The sequence below is a fragment of the Chenopodium album genome, chromosome 4 (genome assembly GCF_948465745.1).
Source record: "Chenopodium album chromosome 4, dcCheAlbu1.1, whole genome shotgun sequence".
NCBI classification, from domain to species: Eukaryota; Viridiplantae; Streptophyta; class Magnoliopsida; order Caryophyllales; family Amaranthaceae; genus Chenopodium; species Chenopodium album.
Window position 1 is genome coordinate 69,132,428 of NC_137837.1, and position 15,576 is coordinate 69,148,003.

The following is a 15,576-nucleotide window of genomic DNA, read 5'->3' on the forward strand; positions in this document are numbered from 1 at the left end:
TTTTTACATTTTTTTAAAAGGTAATTTTTTTTTTAAAAAAAATCTTTTATTTTTATTTTTTATTTTTTAACCCCTGAAAATATTGTATTTACAAGACATTGACAAGCTTTGTTGAGAGAACATGTTAGGGTTGATAATGCTTTCCATAGTACAAAGGTTGACGAGAATGAAAAAAAAATGCACTAAAATGCATGTAAGAATCTCTTACCAAGGAAGTAAGATACGATTAACAAAACAAAACAATCTAGGAATATATGTTCTATAATTACTAACACACTATATGTCTATAGTTCTACATAGTCAAAGTTGAAACACTCGCCAACAATTAGACATGGAGTTTTAAATTGCAACACCAAACTTTATACGTAGTTTAAGACACAACTACACAAGTGATACCGAGTAGTAAACAAAGAGCTGAGCAGTGAGTACACTATGCGGACGATACTCCTTACACGTCTCCATTCCCACAACCAAAACCCACCATTTTCGCCTTCTCCTTAAACCTCCCTTAACTCCCTCCTCTTTCTCTCTCCTCCCTCTATTTCTCTCTCCTCTTTCCGAATGTTGCGATAATCACTGCTCAGATCAATTCATCATTCATCTTTCTTCAATTTCAATCCAAAATGCGGTTCCTTAAATCATTGCATGTATTCAAATCGAATGATTCCAGTTTCAAGAATTTCATCTTTTCATCATCATTTTCGAAGAGTAATTTCAATTTAGGGTTAGGGTTAGGGATTAATGGTTGTAGTAATAGTAGGAGTATTGTGACTAGCTGTAGAGCAGTGCTTTTGCCTCATTTTGGCGGTCCTCAAGTTCTTGAGCTTCGTGATGATGTTGATGTTCCTGATCTTAAGCCTAATCAGGTTCTTGTTCGTGCTCGTGCCGTCTCCATTAATCCCCTCGATCTTCGGGTTCGTCTCTCGCTTTCTTTAATTGTTATACAATCAATCTGTTTGATTTATTAAAAACAAATTTGATGATTTTTTGTTATTATGAAATGCCAAAATGTGATTTTCTCGGTTAATGAGCAATGTATATAAGATTTTTTTTTTTATTTTTTTATTTTTTTTTTATTTTTTATGTTACACCTTACTTGAAATAAAATTGCAAATTAATGTGCGTAATTTAAATCTTGATGTATCATTCATGTAAGGGTGATGATTATTTTGGGATGTTTGATTGAATGTGAATTCTATATTAGAATGGCAGCTCATGTTGTTGGCCTTGTTGGGTGGTTGAAGAATTGGATATTTTTCCTCTTACATGAATGATTACAAGAAAGCATTTGGAAGGTTAATTGAATTTCTAATTTGTTGTTATCTATCATGGTTCACAAATTGTCGAAAATTTAGATAACAATATAACAATAATACTCCCCCGTCTTCAAGGTTTGGACACACATGTTAAAGTGCCAAGTGATAGGAAGATCATTTGTGGACATTCTAAAAAGTAATAGAGGAAGATTATATGTGGATAGACGAAGTACATGGATAATTGAGAACTTCTAATGAGTATATGGAGAGGAACAAATTAATAATAATAGATGATCCACCAATGACTCCAAGACTTTTAGGCTATGTTTGGATAACAAAAAATGGAAGGAAAGGAAGGGAAGGAAAAGGGAGGGAGATAAACTTCTTTGTTTGGATAATATGTTGGGGGAGGGAAGGGGAGGGGGAGGGAGGGATCCATTTTCCCTCCTCCTTTAATAAAGATGATCCCTTCAAAATTGGAGAGATTTGGAGGGAAAATGGAGCTCATCATTTCCTCCACTTTCCCTACCTTCCCCTTCCTCCTATTTCCCTCCCTTCCATTTCCCTTCTAATTTCTTATCCAAACATAGCATTAGGCGTAGGTTGAAGGACATCCATTTTCATTGTGGATAATAAGAGATGGAGAGCTATCACCTTTGTTTCTTAATTTGTAACATATATACCTTCTAACTTGATTTGGCTAACCTGAATTTGAACATATTTACTTTATTCTTTAGAAAATTTTGGATCTGTGAAGAAGCTGGATCATACATGTTGTCTTAATACATTAAGGGAATGTTTGGTTAGTGTATTTTTTGTAGGGTTTTAGGTACTCTAAGCGGAATTTCATGAATCTCATTCATACGCACCTATACAGGATCTCATGCATATACAAATAAAGGGTCACATAATAGTTTAGAATTAACCTTTGAACCGTGAATCCCCTTAGCAATCTTCTTCTCTAGGGGAGATAAAAGCCTCAAGTGCGACTCCTCTATTTGGTCCACCGGCTTGAATCAACACTCCACCAATGCTAGTTGGACGGGAAAAACCTTTCACCTTTCTTGGAGTAGAGAACCGGTTTTTAGAGAGCAAATATGGAGAGGAAAAGTTACGTTGTTTTTAGAAAACTGAATACTGTATTTTTTATTTTCTAAAACCTCTAATTAATATAATCTCATCATCATTAATTAGGTTAGGATTTTCCTCTCCTTTTTCCCTTCTTGGCCGATCACCCTAAGGCCCACTTTGGGCTTCGGGTTTCTTTATTGATTCAAACCTATTGTGTGACTTTGTAGGATCTGTTTAGGTGGGCTTCAGGTTTGTTACTTACTAACCCAAAGTTCTATAGCATTCTCTAGCAAGATGTATAGACGACCCAAATAAACGAATTACTATCTCCATAATACGATCCATAATTATACTTAGTAATTGCACTGGAGTCGAGGACACATTTCCTTCATTTTTTGGATTGGAAACGGATTCGTTGATACCAACACTGTTACCGTGTGTTTGGTTAGAAGGCTTGGTGCAATTACCATCACCTAAGTGTAATGGTTGCCCCTCATTTATTACCTCTCAAAATCTTGGGGCAACAAATACCCTTACCTTCCTCTTAACAAATGCTCTTTTCATGGTTAAACCAAACAAATGAAAAGGTAATAGCTAAATGATTCCTTCTCCCCGCGTATTTGTTTCCTTTCCACTCCATTTCAATTTTATGAACCAAATGCCCCCTTAGTGATTTTATGTTGTGAAACATAAATTTCTTAAGAACATGACCTTTATTGATGAACCGATGATGTCCTACTAATTCTAACCCTTTTTGTTGTCATCTGGAACACCACCTTGGTTTTATAGGACTCTGTTAGTGTCCCAACTCTATGTTTCTTTCATAATGTAGGAAAATTTGTACTCTAATTACTTAGACATGGATATTGCTGCTTGAATGCTGGAAGCATATAAGTATTTCCAATCACCTTTCCATGATAGATCTTCTTTCATAAGTGAATTCATTTTTATACTATACTTCCTCCGTTTCATATAAGATGACATATTTCTTTTAGGCATGTTTTTCAATGCATACTTTCTAATGCAAATATCTTGATTACATATTAGCAAAAGATTTGTCATATCATACCTTTTAAAAAACACTTTTTGTCAACAACCTTTTAAATTTTTTTGTTTTCGATGGTGACTCGCTTGTGTAGGGCGTGTGACTCTAAGGCCTTGTTTGGTTCACCTTATTTTTGCTCGATCTGATTGTCCGATTTGACCAAACATTGACCTTAAGTGTACGATAATCTATAAAGAAAAAATATATCAAGTGGGATCTTGTTAGATTCGTTATAAAGTGTAGTTTATTTTCACAAATTTTTTTCATCACGAAATTAAAGATATTTAGCGATAAAAAACTGCACATAAAATGATGTTTTGATCTGACTTATCCGATCATATGAACTTATTTATTCTAAATTAAGTAAAATTAAGGTGAACTAAACAAGGCCTAACTTTCCTTATTGCACCCCTTTTTTCCTCTATATAACATATAAAATTCAAGTATCTTTGGAATCTCGGTCTCAATAGGAGTGAAATGGAGGTGCAATTAGGGAAAATAGGAGTTGTGCCCTATACAAGTGCATCAACATTGGAAATGGAAATTTGCTGGACAACGTGTGAAAGTTAAGTAAGGTTGTTTCTAACAAAAAAAAAATTATTAAGGTTAAACTTTGCCAAAGAAAATTTAAAAGGTTGTTTTTGACAAAAAAGTCTTTCAAAAGGTCTTATCCGACAAATATTCCTATTTAAAAAAATAGATTTTGAGATGAATTTAACATAAACCCACATGACTATATTTTTTTCAACACGAAATCACAAAATAAAGTCTAAGCAAGTTATGTGAATAGTGCACAAAGTCCAACTTTGTCATCTAATATGGAACGGAGAAAGTATTTTTTATACAGTGACTTATTTTTTGAGTGTTTTTCTAATCAGTTAAATGTGTGCTTGGCCGCTGGTTGCTTCATCAATTGCTATATTGCTTTGTATAATTTACAGTCCAATAGATTTGAATTTTTTTACTTGAATGTTATAATTGCTCATAACCTCATATGAAATTTACTTAATCAATTAGTCCCATATGACCATATCCATCGCCTATTCTTCCCTGTTTGTTGTGCAAGCTTAGGTTAAGTACGGTAATTTTTTTTTTTCTTGATAAAAAAATATTTCTTGTAAATGGGCCACAAGATGCTCTTAGACTTTGGCTGTGTTCTCTGTCATTAGCCCTGTCTTGCAGTATACTTTCCACTTCTACTTAGTTTTTTCTCACTACTTTTAAAAATCTTTGCTAAATATTCTATTCTGAAGCTTTAATTCTATTACTTATAATAAAGCTGATTCCTTAAGTGTCTATCTATGACTTAGCACCAATGAATCAGATTAATGTAATAGTTGACTAGCCGATTTAGGGGATTTAGAGAAATCTTTGGCTCTATGCACTTTTTCTTTTTTTGGCAGTCTAACCGTGCGCTGGTGTTGATTATAACATATTTAAGAATTCAATATGTATCTTGTCTAGAATCTTTGATGGAGAGGATTTTAAATATCCTTGTTGTGCCTTGATAATTAAGTTTTATATTATTCTCTCCATCTCAATTTAAGGTGCTCACTTATCATGACTCGTAATTGTAATACAGTAGTTTGGTTTTCATTTTTTATTTTATTTTATTAAAACGATAGCCGTGATGATTAATAGTTGGGTACTTACTTAAATGAAGTAGAGACTAGAGAGGGGGTGGGACCCTAACTTTTACCTGTGAGAAGAGAGAGATGATATAAAATAGTTGGCAGTTGCTAATTTAGAAATTGCAAGTAAATTGGGATAGATAAAAAGGAAAGTGAACAACCTAAATTGAGACAAAGTTGATGATTGCAAATCTGAACTAATTAGTCAGGTGAAGTATCTATGTTGGGTTTGCTATGAAGTTAGACAGAGTAGTTATACTACTATGTTTTTCTTGTGTTGTAACAAAAACTTTAATTGTCTAGTCATTCTTATTAGCTAGGAAGCACGGGCACGGCAGGTAACTGGTGTTTCGTACCGGGGACGGATTGGGGACGGGTACGGCTAAAATACGTCCCCGAGACGTTTCCAAAAAATTGGGTACGGCGGGGGAATTTGGGTACGGCGCTGACAGGGTAAAGTCGTATCCCCTAATAAAAAATAATTACCTAAATCATTAACTACAGTAGATAGGGAAGTAGGGTCGATCTCCACAGGGAAACAAGTCTTTTTAATTCTAATTAATTATTATAATCTAAATTATTTAAGTAACCAATATTTATAATTAAGTAAAAGACTAAACTACTAAGGTTGAGAATGGGAAGAAAACAATATATAAAAGGATCTAGGGCATAGGTTCACCAATAAATAATATTCCAGGGTAAAACATAGTAATCAATCATTGACATTGCATAAATAACATGATTAACAGGCTCTCGCAATTTATTAATCAACATAGATCTAACAGGCTCTCGCAATTTACTAGATCTAAGTTCTTATTGAAAATAGCCTTTAATATCAAATTAACATCTGCTCGATTCATCAATTTAATATTGCTATACTTTTACAAGCCGCAATTGTAAAACATTAAAACAATCCAATAAGAAATTATCATGCAATACCAATAATCAATAATAGGCAATCATCAATGCATCAATTAACCAGATTGTAAAGAGCTCACGCTACGTATTACAATCACACAATTAATTTACCGGTATTAAATCTCATCTCTCGAATCTTGACTTAACCATTTATAAATTAACTTGCCTATTGAAACTAGACCTAAACATCAATTCTCATCTCTCGATTCCTGAATCAATATTGTCAAACTCATGCATAAAAGATAGGTCTAATCTAGTCACAGAGCATTAAATCAATCAATAGGAAATTAATCTAGCATTGATAATCAACGACAATAATTTACCCCTTCATATTATTTATTAGATCCCCATAAACCCTAGAAATTAAACTACTCACACATAATTAAATATAAACTAAACAAAGCAAATAAATAAATCATGATCAAAGGAATAAAATAAATAACTAAGATTAAGGGAAGAGAAATCGTTACCAAAATAAATTTGGAATTAAAGAAAGAATTAAGAACAAAGGTTTAGAGAGAGATAAAGAGAGAGAAAACTAAGTAGAGAGAGAAAGTCTAAGAGAAGAAGAAGAAGAAGAAGATCCAAATTAATCGTCCTAAAAACGTACTTAAACTAAAACAAAAACAACTCCTAATTAGAAACTAATTGCTCGACAAAAGTGGTACTCTAGAAACACGCGCCCGATCGGGCGCGCCTTTTTGCTAGCACATTCTCCTCAGCAGCACCGCCCGATCGTGCTAACCCTCGCACGATCGGGCGCGCCTTGGGCCACTCGTCCTTGGCTTGCTGCGCTTCTTGCCCGATCGAGCTAAGCTTGCCCGATCGGGCCCTTGTGGCTCCTCGAGGCTTTGGACTTCCGATTGGGCTCGACTCCTCGGCCCAATCCGGATCTCCTCTTCGGGTCTTGAATACTCGGTCCAAACCTCGGTATTCCAAATACCGAGCCCTTAATCACCGGCTCGATGGCTCTAGCCGGCCTTGGGCTCCAAAAATGGTCGTGTTTCTCCAATGCTCGTAGTCGCTTCATAAAAATCCCGGGAAAATGCTCCAAAGGTGCAATTCCCTGCAAAACTTAACCAAAACTACGAAAACACTAGAAAACACATATTAGTAATAAAGGTGGCTCGAAAGAGCCAAAAACACTACTAATAATGACCACGGGACGGGGGTAAAACACTATATAAAGTAGACATATCAGGCGCACTCAACATTGGGTACGTCTTGGGTACGGATCCAAACATATTTGGCGTCTCCAAGTTCATTTTTTTTTTCTCTTTTCCATCTTCTCACTTTCTCGATCCCTCTTCTCTCTTTGAAGACTCAACGCCCACCACCACCAGTCAGGTCATCCGTCCAAGCGGTCTTCTCCTTCACCGGCAACTGAAACCTTCCAAGTGGTCTTCTCCTACACCGGCGAGTGAAGCCTCTGGTTTTTTTATTTTCCCTTTTTCCCCCTTGTTGCTTCGTGCTTCAGAAGTATGTGGGGGTAAATACTTTTAGGTGGGTCGGGGGTAGGTGAGGGAATACCTCCACATAATTTCTGTTAGTTTTGGTTTTTATCCTTCTTTTTTACATTTATTTAACTATGAGAGGCAGGCTTTGACTTTTTTCATTGAAATGTTTTAAAGTAATTTTCTCATTTATTTTAATCTCTGTTTTATTTATTAATTTTCTATTAGTAAAATACCTTTTTTAAAAAAAATTAAATGTCAAAATAATTTTTTACTAAAAAATAACCATAAAAAATTATTTTTCTGATTTTTTTTTTTTTTGCCGTATCCATGCCGTACCCGTTTTTGGAATTTTTAATTTTGCCGTTTTTCGTCCCCGTACCCGTCCCCGTGTCCGTCTCGGTGCTACTTAGCTTATTAGACCTTGCATGTGAGGAACCTTATGGTTCATAAGATCCTAATTTAGAGTTGTTATTGTTGCTAATACTTCTAGATGCGAGAAGGCTACGGTCGATCAGTGTTTGAGCCTCTACTTCCCCTCATTCTAGGTCGTGATGTTAGTGGAGAAGTTGCAGCAGTTGGAAGTTCAGTTCGATCAGTTAGTGTAGGTGAAGAAGTTTTTGGGGCATTGCATCCAACAGCTCTCAGGGGTACATATGCTGACTATTCCATCTTTCCAGCCGAAGAAGTTGCAAAAAAACCAGCTGCCATGAGCCATGTGGTAAGTCATAAAGAGTTAAAGTCTTGGGTCAGCATTGTGGTAAAGCCTTGGGTCTTTCTTCACAAAATTTTATATATTCTTTCCGATTGCTTATCACATTTTTGGTAAAGAAGGATTTAACATTGTTGCTAGCTCCTCCATGCTCCTGTTCTTCTGATAATCGCTATAGAGGTGAATAGGTTGTCTTGTAGATCTGATGAGGTCAAGCATCTATTGTGGAAATTGTTTTCCGGTGTCATTTCCTGTTTCCTTGTTAGCTTCATTGGAAAATGTTGTGAAAGTTACTATATTGTACAGGATGCTTGTGCGATTCCCTTCGCTGCACTTACTGCATGGCGTGCTCTTAAAAGTACTGCTAGAATTACTTCAGGGTAAGTACTCCAGTTTTATGTGCTGAAGAAAGTTGTCTCTTTGGTCATGCATATAATATGTTATCAGTTGCAAACTTGCAACATACTAAATACTGCAGCAAATTTTTTTTTTCTTCTCCTTGATTTCATTCATGTACTTTCTTCTCTCTGTTCTTTGAATTCGTTGTTTATATTTATGTTTTAGTTGGGATGCTTTGCTTAAATTTGATGCAACCTTCTGCTTCCTGCACTGCATAAGTTTTCATACATAGTATTTCTGCAGGCAAAGAGTGTTAATAATTGGTGGTGGAGGAGCAGTTGGTTATTCTGCAATCCAGCTATCAGTTGCAGCTGGTTGCCATGTAACGACCACTGTTGGCGGGGAGAGTATTGAACGTGTTTTGGCTGTTGGGGCTGAGAAGGCGGTTGACTATACCACTGAGGTAGGAATTCTGTTTTAAAGTTATTGTCTAGCACATGCTAAACTTCTATTTATTTATAAATTATAATTGAAAACCTTATATCAATTATGTGATGTATTCATTTACAGGATTGTGAATTAGCAATTAAAGGGCACTTTGATGCTGTTTTGGATACTATTGGTATATCTGAGACTGAAAGACTAGGTGTAAATCTTCTGAGGAAAGGTGGATATTACATGACTTTGCAGGTGAAGTTTCAGAGCTTGTTTGCACTTACAGACACTTCCTCATTCTCTTTTAGATTTGTTGAGTGAAAGTCTTGCTTCCTTGTGATGTAGGGAGAGGCAGCATCCTTGTCTGATCACTATGGTTTGGCTATTGGTCTTCCTATGGCTTCAGCCCTTTTGCTGAAAAAACAAATTATGTATCGATACTCACATGGAATAGGTATGTTTACTATGTTATCTAAGAAATTTAGTTGCACACTTGCACATGTACTATTTTTCTTTTTATAAAACTATATTTCCTCCATTTATTTGTTACAAACATCATATTAGCCTTTTGCACTATTTATGTACTCCATCCGTCCCACATGAACTGAGACATTGGACTTTCTTATACTATTTATATTTTAACTTTGACTAAAAAATTTACTAACATAATAAAAAACATTTAAAAATGTTAAATAGCTATTAATATAAAGTTCCATTCTATAGCTTTTGTTATAATTATCATTAACATTTAATTATATAAAAATATGGTCAAACTAGTGCATCGGCATGTGTGCAAAGGTTGTCTGTGTCAATTATGGGATAAAGGGAGTGTATTAGGTTTTTTTTTTTTTTTTTTTTTTTTTTGAGGAAAAAGGGAGTATTAGTTTTGACTATATTTGCTTACTAATATATTAAAAATTGATGCTATTATAGTATTATGTCAAATGTTAATGTATACTTTCCAAACTTTAAAATACAGTTATAGGTAAAGAAGTATATTTTTTTTATTTTATGATTAGTATGAATATTTATAGCTATTGATGGTCAAAATTGTGCGCATTGACAAGCTTGAAAGGCTCGTGTATTAGGAAACAAAGAAATTGTATCAAGTTCCCGATATTAGTTTTTCTATTGTATTCCTTGTATTGATGCCCAAAATATCTAATACAACCATTGCCATGTTGATAGGGTACAGCCTTGGTGCAAAAATGCATCCATATTGATTTGGTTGGGCCAAGTGTATAGGATTTTTAGTGACCGAATTGAAACTGTCCACCTCAGATTGCTTTTTTCAAAAACCTTTGTTCAAATCAAACTTTATATCCTCAAATCATCCTGCATTGAATTTTACATCCCTTGATTACTTAAAGTTACTTAAAAATACGATTGTAGGTTCCCCAATGGCTTAAAGCCTCTAATAGTCTACTCTAACTATTCTAATAGCTTACATCTATTATAAAGTCTTAGAAGATTGTAAAATCAAATTCACATCACGACAATTGTGACACGATCTGTGAGCAACATCCATTTTGAAACTAGACTCTTCTCACGACAAAACCATATTTTTGAACCATGGGATCAAACCAATCAAGAAAATTAAAATTCTTTTAACCTCTCCTCTACATCCCCTCCTTTTTAGGGGTTGTTTGATATTTGCACCAATTTCGTGTCTGGATATGAATGGTATCATGTATTCTCTCCGTCCCATAATTTCGTGTCTATTTCTCAAAAAATACGGTAATTAAGGAGAATGGTGGAAATATGGGGATATACTATTGGAAAGATAAAAAGTGGAGAATATTGTATGAGAATAATAAAAAGTAGAGAATGTTGTATGAAAAAGAGAAAAACGTAATGTTTTTCTTGGGTATGTGTATTTTGTATGGGAAATATAAAAAGTAAGTAATGATTATGTGGTATTTTTAGAAACAGACACAATAATTTGGGACACTCAAAAAGGAATACAGGCACGAAATTATTGGAGGGAGTTTAATAATATATGCACTTTCCACTACTCCAGGGCTCCAGGCAAGTGCCTATGACTTAGACAATATGGAAAATGGACTTTAACATATGGTAATTGTGCTTAGATCATATGTTTGTAGGTTGAGATAGTTGACCATCATAACTTTATTGGATCCATTAACATCAAGGAACTGACTGGCAGAATTGCATTATTTTGTGCTGTTTGTGATGAATTGCATGACCATTCTTTTTCTTTTTCCACTTTGATGCAAGACGGCAAGTTCAGATTTTCCTTTGGATTTGATTCTAAAATTTAGGTCTTTATTTATATTTCTACTCAATCTTTCTGTGTGATTTGGAGGATATGTCAATTGTCAATACTGATATTGCTTGTGGTTGTGTCTTGTGTGTGGAATCCTTTATATGAGCTACAAAATCATGGATCAATTTGAGTAAGTGCCTGGGGTTTGCTACTCCATCTGAACTGCCCTTATGAACTAACCCCGATCTATAACCTATAATAGGTACAGTTTATGATTAAATAATCTTAAGAGAATTCTGCTTAGAATGAGTGATGGAGAAGGAAGGATATCAAGGACTTTAAAACAATTTGCTGCCCTTCACTATAGAGGGGTTGGATGATGTGATAGATTCCTCAGACAAGTTAATTCTAATTATAAAATTATTTAAAGCTATGGTTCCCTATGCTCCAAGTCCAAAGTGTTACCATCATTAACAGAGCTATACTAGTAAAATTCTTTCAAAGAGACATTAGCGATTAATGTCAGTTATCTTCTTGTTATACAACAAATGTGAGCTTCTTTTCTTGTTACTTTTTAGTCATGGGCAATGCTTTCCATGCTTGGGACTTTCGATGAATATTAGGATTTGTCTATGATCTAGAGGGTTTATGTCAACACAACTTTAAAGCTCTTTGGAGTGTTCAGAAAACCTAGAAGGGTAAAAACTTTTGTTTGAGGCATGGGTTTTAGGGACCTATTAGTCTTGCAAGTTGTTACAGAACTAAAGTCATTTATTTAACATAGGTGAAAAGAGAATCTCTGTCACATATATGATGAAAAGAGTAAAGGGTTTGTTTGATTTGAATATGGCAGTTAAGGTTTTGTTTGGTTTGAATATGGCATTTAAGGGTTTGTTTGATTTGAATATGGCCTTGTAACATGGATGAGGAATTGTTTGATCCAATTGGCTTCCCAACAGGGCAGACAATGTTTGTCATTGATTTTCATGTCCTTCATTAAAGAGAAGGTTTTGCGTAGAACGGACTCACATGAGTCCGGTTTATAATGCACACATTCATCCCCCACCCACTACCACCCAAGTCAGCCAATTCCACCGCCCCGCTTTCGCCGCCATTCCCATATCCTTTGCCAGCTCACCATCTCTTTCTTCCCTCCACTTCTCTTTCTCTCTCCTTAGCTCATCTCTACTCCTGTTAATGTAGTCCTCCCTCCTTTTCCTAACACAATTTAGTGAAAAACTCTCTTAATTACACATTCTACTACAAAAAAAAAAAAAGAAATGGTAGCTAATTCAAGAGTAAAACCATCAATTACTCGCGATAATCCTAGCAATTGAAAGTCCTATACCAATTGTTGAGTATGCGAAAGACATGATTGAAGCAATAGTTGAAGACCATGTTAGCTCATGCAAGTTTGGTATTTGAGACAAAATGATCTCCAAATTCCAAAACCTATCATAAAAGGGTTACTTTTAAACTAAAGCGTTTGAGCCATTTTTCACTCTATTGTTTTGTGTATCGAGCTTCAGATCTTAAAAATCATACAGAGTATTATAGAATATCTAAGTATCGGTAAAGCCGAAAGTGGGAGGGGGCGGAAACATAGAACAATTTAAGGCTTCATGCTTATGCTCAAATTCTTAGGTCTTATTGAAGTCAGGACTCAGGAATTAAATTCACTAGCAGATGACTTGTAAATCTGCTAGTGAATTTAATTCCTAAGGCTTCATGACTTATGCTCAAATTTTAATAATCTGTTAATTTTTTTTCAGAGTATATTTGGACATTCATGAGAGCTGATTCTGAAGGTTTACAAGAGATCCGCAGGTTGGCTGGACATGGGAAGCTGAGTGTGCCCGTCGAAAAGACATTCCCAATAGTACAAGTGAGAGAAGCCCATGAGGCCAAAGATAAAAGGATTGTTCCAGGAAAAGTAGTGCTTGAATTTGACTGATTGCTCATGGTCATTTCTATAGCTTTGTAATGTTCCTTTTTTTTTTCCCTTCCAAAGTTAGCAAAAAGAACCAAATGAGAATTTACACTGCGTACCTTGATTTCTATAAGTTCTATGAAAGAGTACACATCCAAGTGACCTTTGTACATTCTGAGCCAAATGTAAATAATACTTGTGTTGGTGTGTCAAACCAGTGAGAGAAGGCTTTTGCAAAATACTAACGGTAGTTTTCTGTTTGTATTCTTTTGGCAACCTGAATTTAAAGCAGTTGGTAGATCTGTTGATTATGAATGAGCCCTCAAAAAACAGGTGATAAGTCTATTATATATATATTTTTATTCCCCGTCCCACGGTCATATTTGTGCTTATTTGAGCTCTACGGAGCTATTTTTATTACTAATATACGTTTTCTAGTGTTTTTGTAGAGTTGGTATTATTTTGTAGGAATTTGCAAAATTATGATAATTTCCGAGCTAATTGAACCACTACGAAGATATTAGAATCGGAGCGTATTTTATGACCGTATATTTAAAGCCCAACACCGAGTTAAAGAAATTTAGTTCGGTGATTAAGGGCTCGAAATATGAAGAGGTCCAAGATTTTACAAGATTATACAAATTATTACGGACCAAGCAAGTGAAGAAAAAGGGGCTAATAAACTCTAAAAGCTCAAGTTGAAACCTGTTGGGCGTGATGAACGGATGGGCCCAATCGGGCAACAACTGGTTGGGTTAGATGAGGCACGTTTAAGCTGATGGGCTCGAATTCCTTGGGCCTTACTCCAGCTTTCCTTAAGTCGGCTTCTGACTTTAGTGGCCTTGAGATTCACGCAGCTTTTGGGTTATTTTTCCTTATAAAAAGGATAGAGTATTAGGGGGGAGTTATGGAAGATTTCTAAGATATGTTATCAGACTTTTTAGGTAGAAATCTTAGGATTTGCTTTATGCTTAGTTATCTTTTGTTAGGATTTTATTTTCATAATTTTATCTTAGTTTATAGTAGTTTGAGTCTTAGTGGGAAAGTCTTCCTTATTATAAAAGGGAGATAGTAGTAGTACGTGAGGTTAGGCAAGTTTTTCTTAGTTTTAGTTTTTAGATTAATTTAGTTTCTTTTAGTTTTTCTTTCCATCTCTACTATTTATTTTATTACTTTGATTAGTTTAGTTTTTAATATGTGTGAGTAGTTTAATTTATAGGGTTTATGGGGATCTAATAAATAATATGAAGGGATAATTTGTTGTTGTTAATTATCAATGCTAGATTAATTTCCTATTGATTGATTTAATGCTCTGTGACTAGATTAGGCCTATCTTTTATGCATGAATTTGACAATATTGATTCAAGAATCGAGAGATGAGAATTAATGTTTAGGTCTAGTTTCAATAGGCAAGTTAATTTATAAATGGTTAAGTCAAGATTCGAGAGATGAGATTTAATACCGGTAAATTAATTGTGTGATTGTAATACGTAGCGAGAGCCCTTTACAATCTGGTTTATTGATGCATTGATGATTGACTATTATTGATTATTGGTATTGCATGATAATTTCTTATTGGATTGTTTTAATGTTTTACAATTGCGGCTTGTAAAAGTATAGCAATATTAAATTGATGAATCGAGCAGATGTTAATTTGATATTAAAGGCTATTTTCAATAAGGACTTAGATCTAGTAAATTGCGAGAGCCTGTTAGATCTATGTTTATTGGTGAACCTATGCCCTAGATCCTTTCATATATTGTTTTCTTCCTATTCTCAACCTTAGTAGTTAGTTTCTTGCTTAATTATAAATATTGGTTACTTAAATAATTTAGATTATAATAATTAATTAGGAGTAAAAAGACTTGTTTTCCTGTGGAGATCGACCCTACTTCCCTATCTACCTTAGTTAGTGATTTAGGTAATTATTTTTTATTAGGGAATACGACTTTACCCTGTCAACAGGTTATCTGTGTATGAGCTCTTAAACAAACTTGGATCAATGTAAGACATTTTCATCTAAATATTAGTAGAATTCTACTTTATGAATCATTCTGCCTCTAAATTTGTTTAGAATCTTACAATTGTTTACAATTTAGGAAATATTTGAAGTTATTCACCAAAATATATATAGAACCTCTCTTACAATAAGAACTCATTTTAGAGTGAGAACTTTTCATCCTACCCGTTGGATTAAAATGAATGGCTCAGATTAAAGGGTTTTAATTAATGACTATAATGACCCCATATATAAGCTTTAAAAAATCGGCCCCTTCCCCTTCTTCTTCCTCTCTCTCTCCTCTTGAGTTCTTCCTATTCTTCTTCTTTCCCCCATAAAAAATTAGAACGGTCCTAAATGCTTTTGCATATCATTTGAGCAATACTTGAACTTTCTTATACTAGTATTACTGATTCTACCTCTAACCATCAACATCTAACCAAAATACAAAAATAACAACTACATATATTAGGCTATGTGGGAGTTGAACCCACACCTTGTGAACAATAACACATTGCTCTACTATTTGAGCTAATAGCCTATAAATTAAAGAGATTGA

General features: G+C 34.6%; 1 protein-coding gene across 1 annotated transcript; it reads left to right on the plus strand.

Annotated features, from left to right (window-relative positions):
- The first annotated feature begins 385 nt into the window (after nt 1-385).
- Nucleotides 386-13,268, plus strand: LOC145627153 (uncharacterized). Its single transcript, XM_081679547.1, has 7 exons — nt 386-914; nt 7,869-8,096; nt 8,394-8,467; nt 8,730-8,889; nt 8,997-9,116; nt 9,207-9,315; nt 12,861-13,268. Exons 1-7 carry the CDS (start codon nt 624-626, stop codon nt 13,040-13,042), a joined length of 1,164 nt encoding a protein of 387 aa, XP_081535673.1. The 5' UTR covers nt 386-623; the 3' UTR covers nt 13,043-13,268.
- The last annotated feature ends 2,308 nt before the right edge of the window (nt 13,269-15,576 follow it).

Bases quoted from the DNA above. Each gene is read 5' to 3' on its own strand.
- LOC145627153 (XM_081679547.1), top strand. From the start codon at position 624: ATGCGGTTCCTTAAATCATTGCATGTATTCAAATCGAATGATTCCAGT. The intron at 8,097-8,393 runs GTAAGTCATAAA...TATATTGTACAG, and splicing joins CAGCTGCCATGAGCCATGTG to GATGCTTGTGCGATTCCCTT. The intron at 9,117-9,206 runs GTGAAGTTTCAG...CTTGTGATGTAG, and splicing joins GATATTACATGACTTTGCAG to GGAGAGGCAGCATCCTTGTC.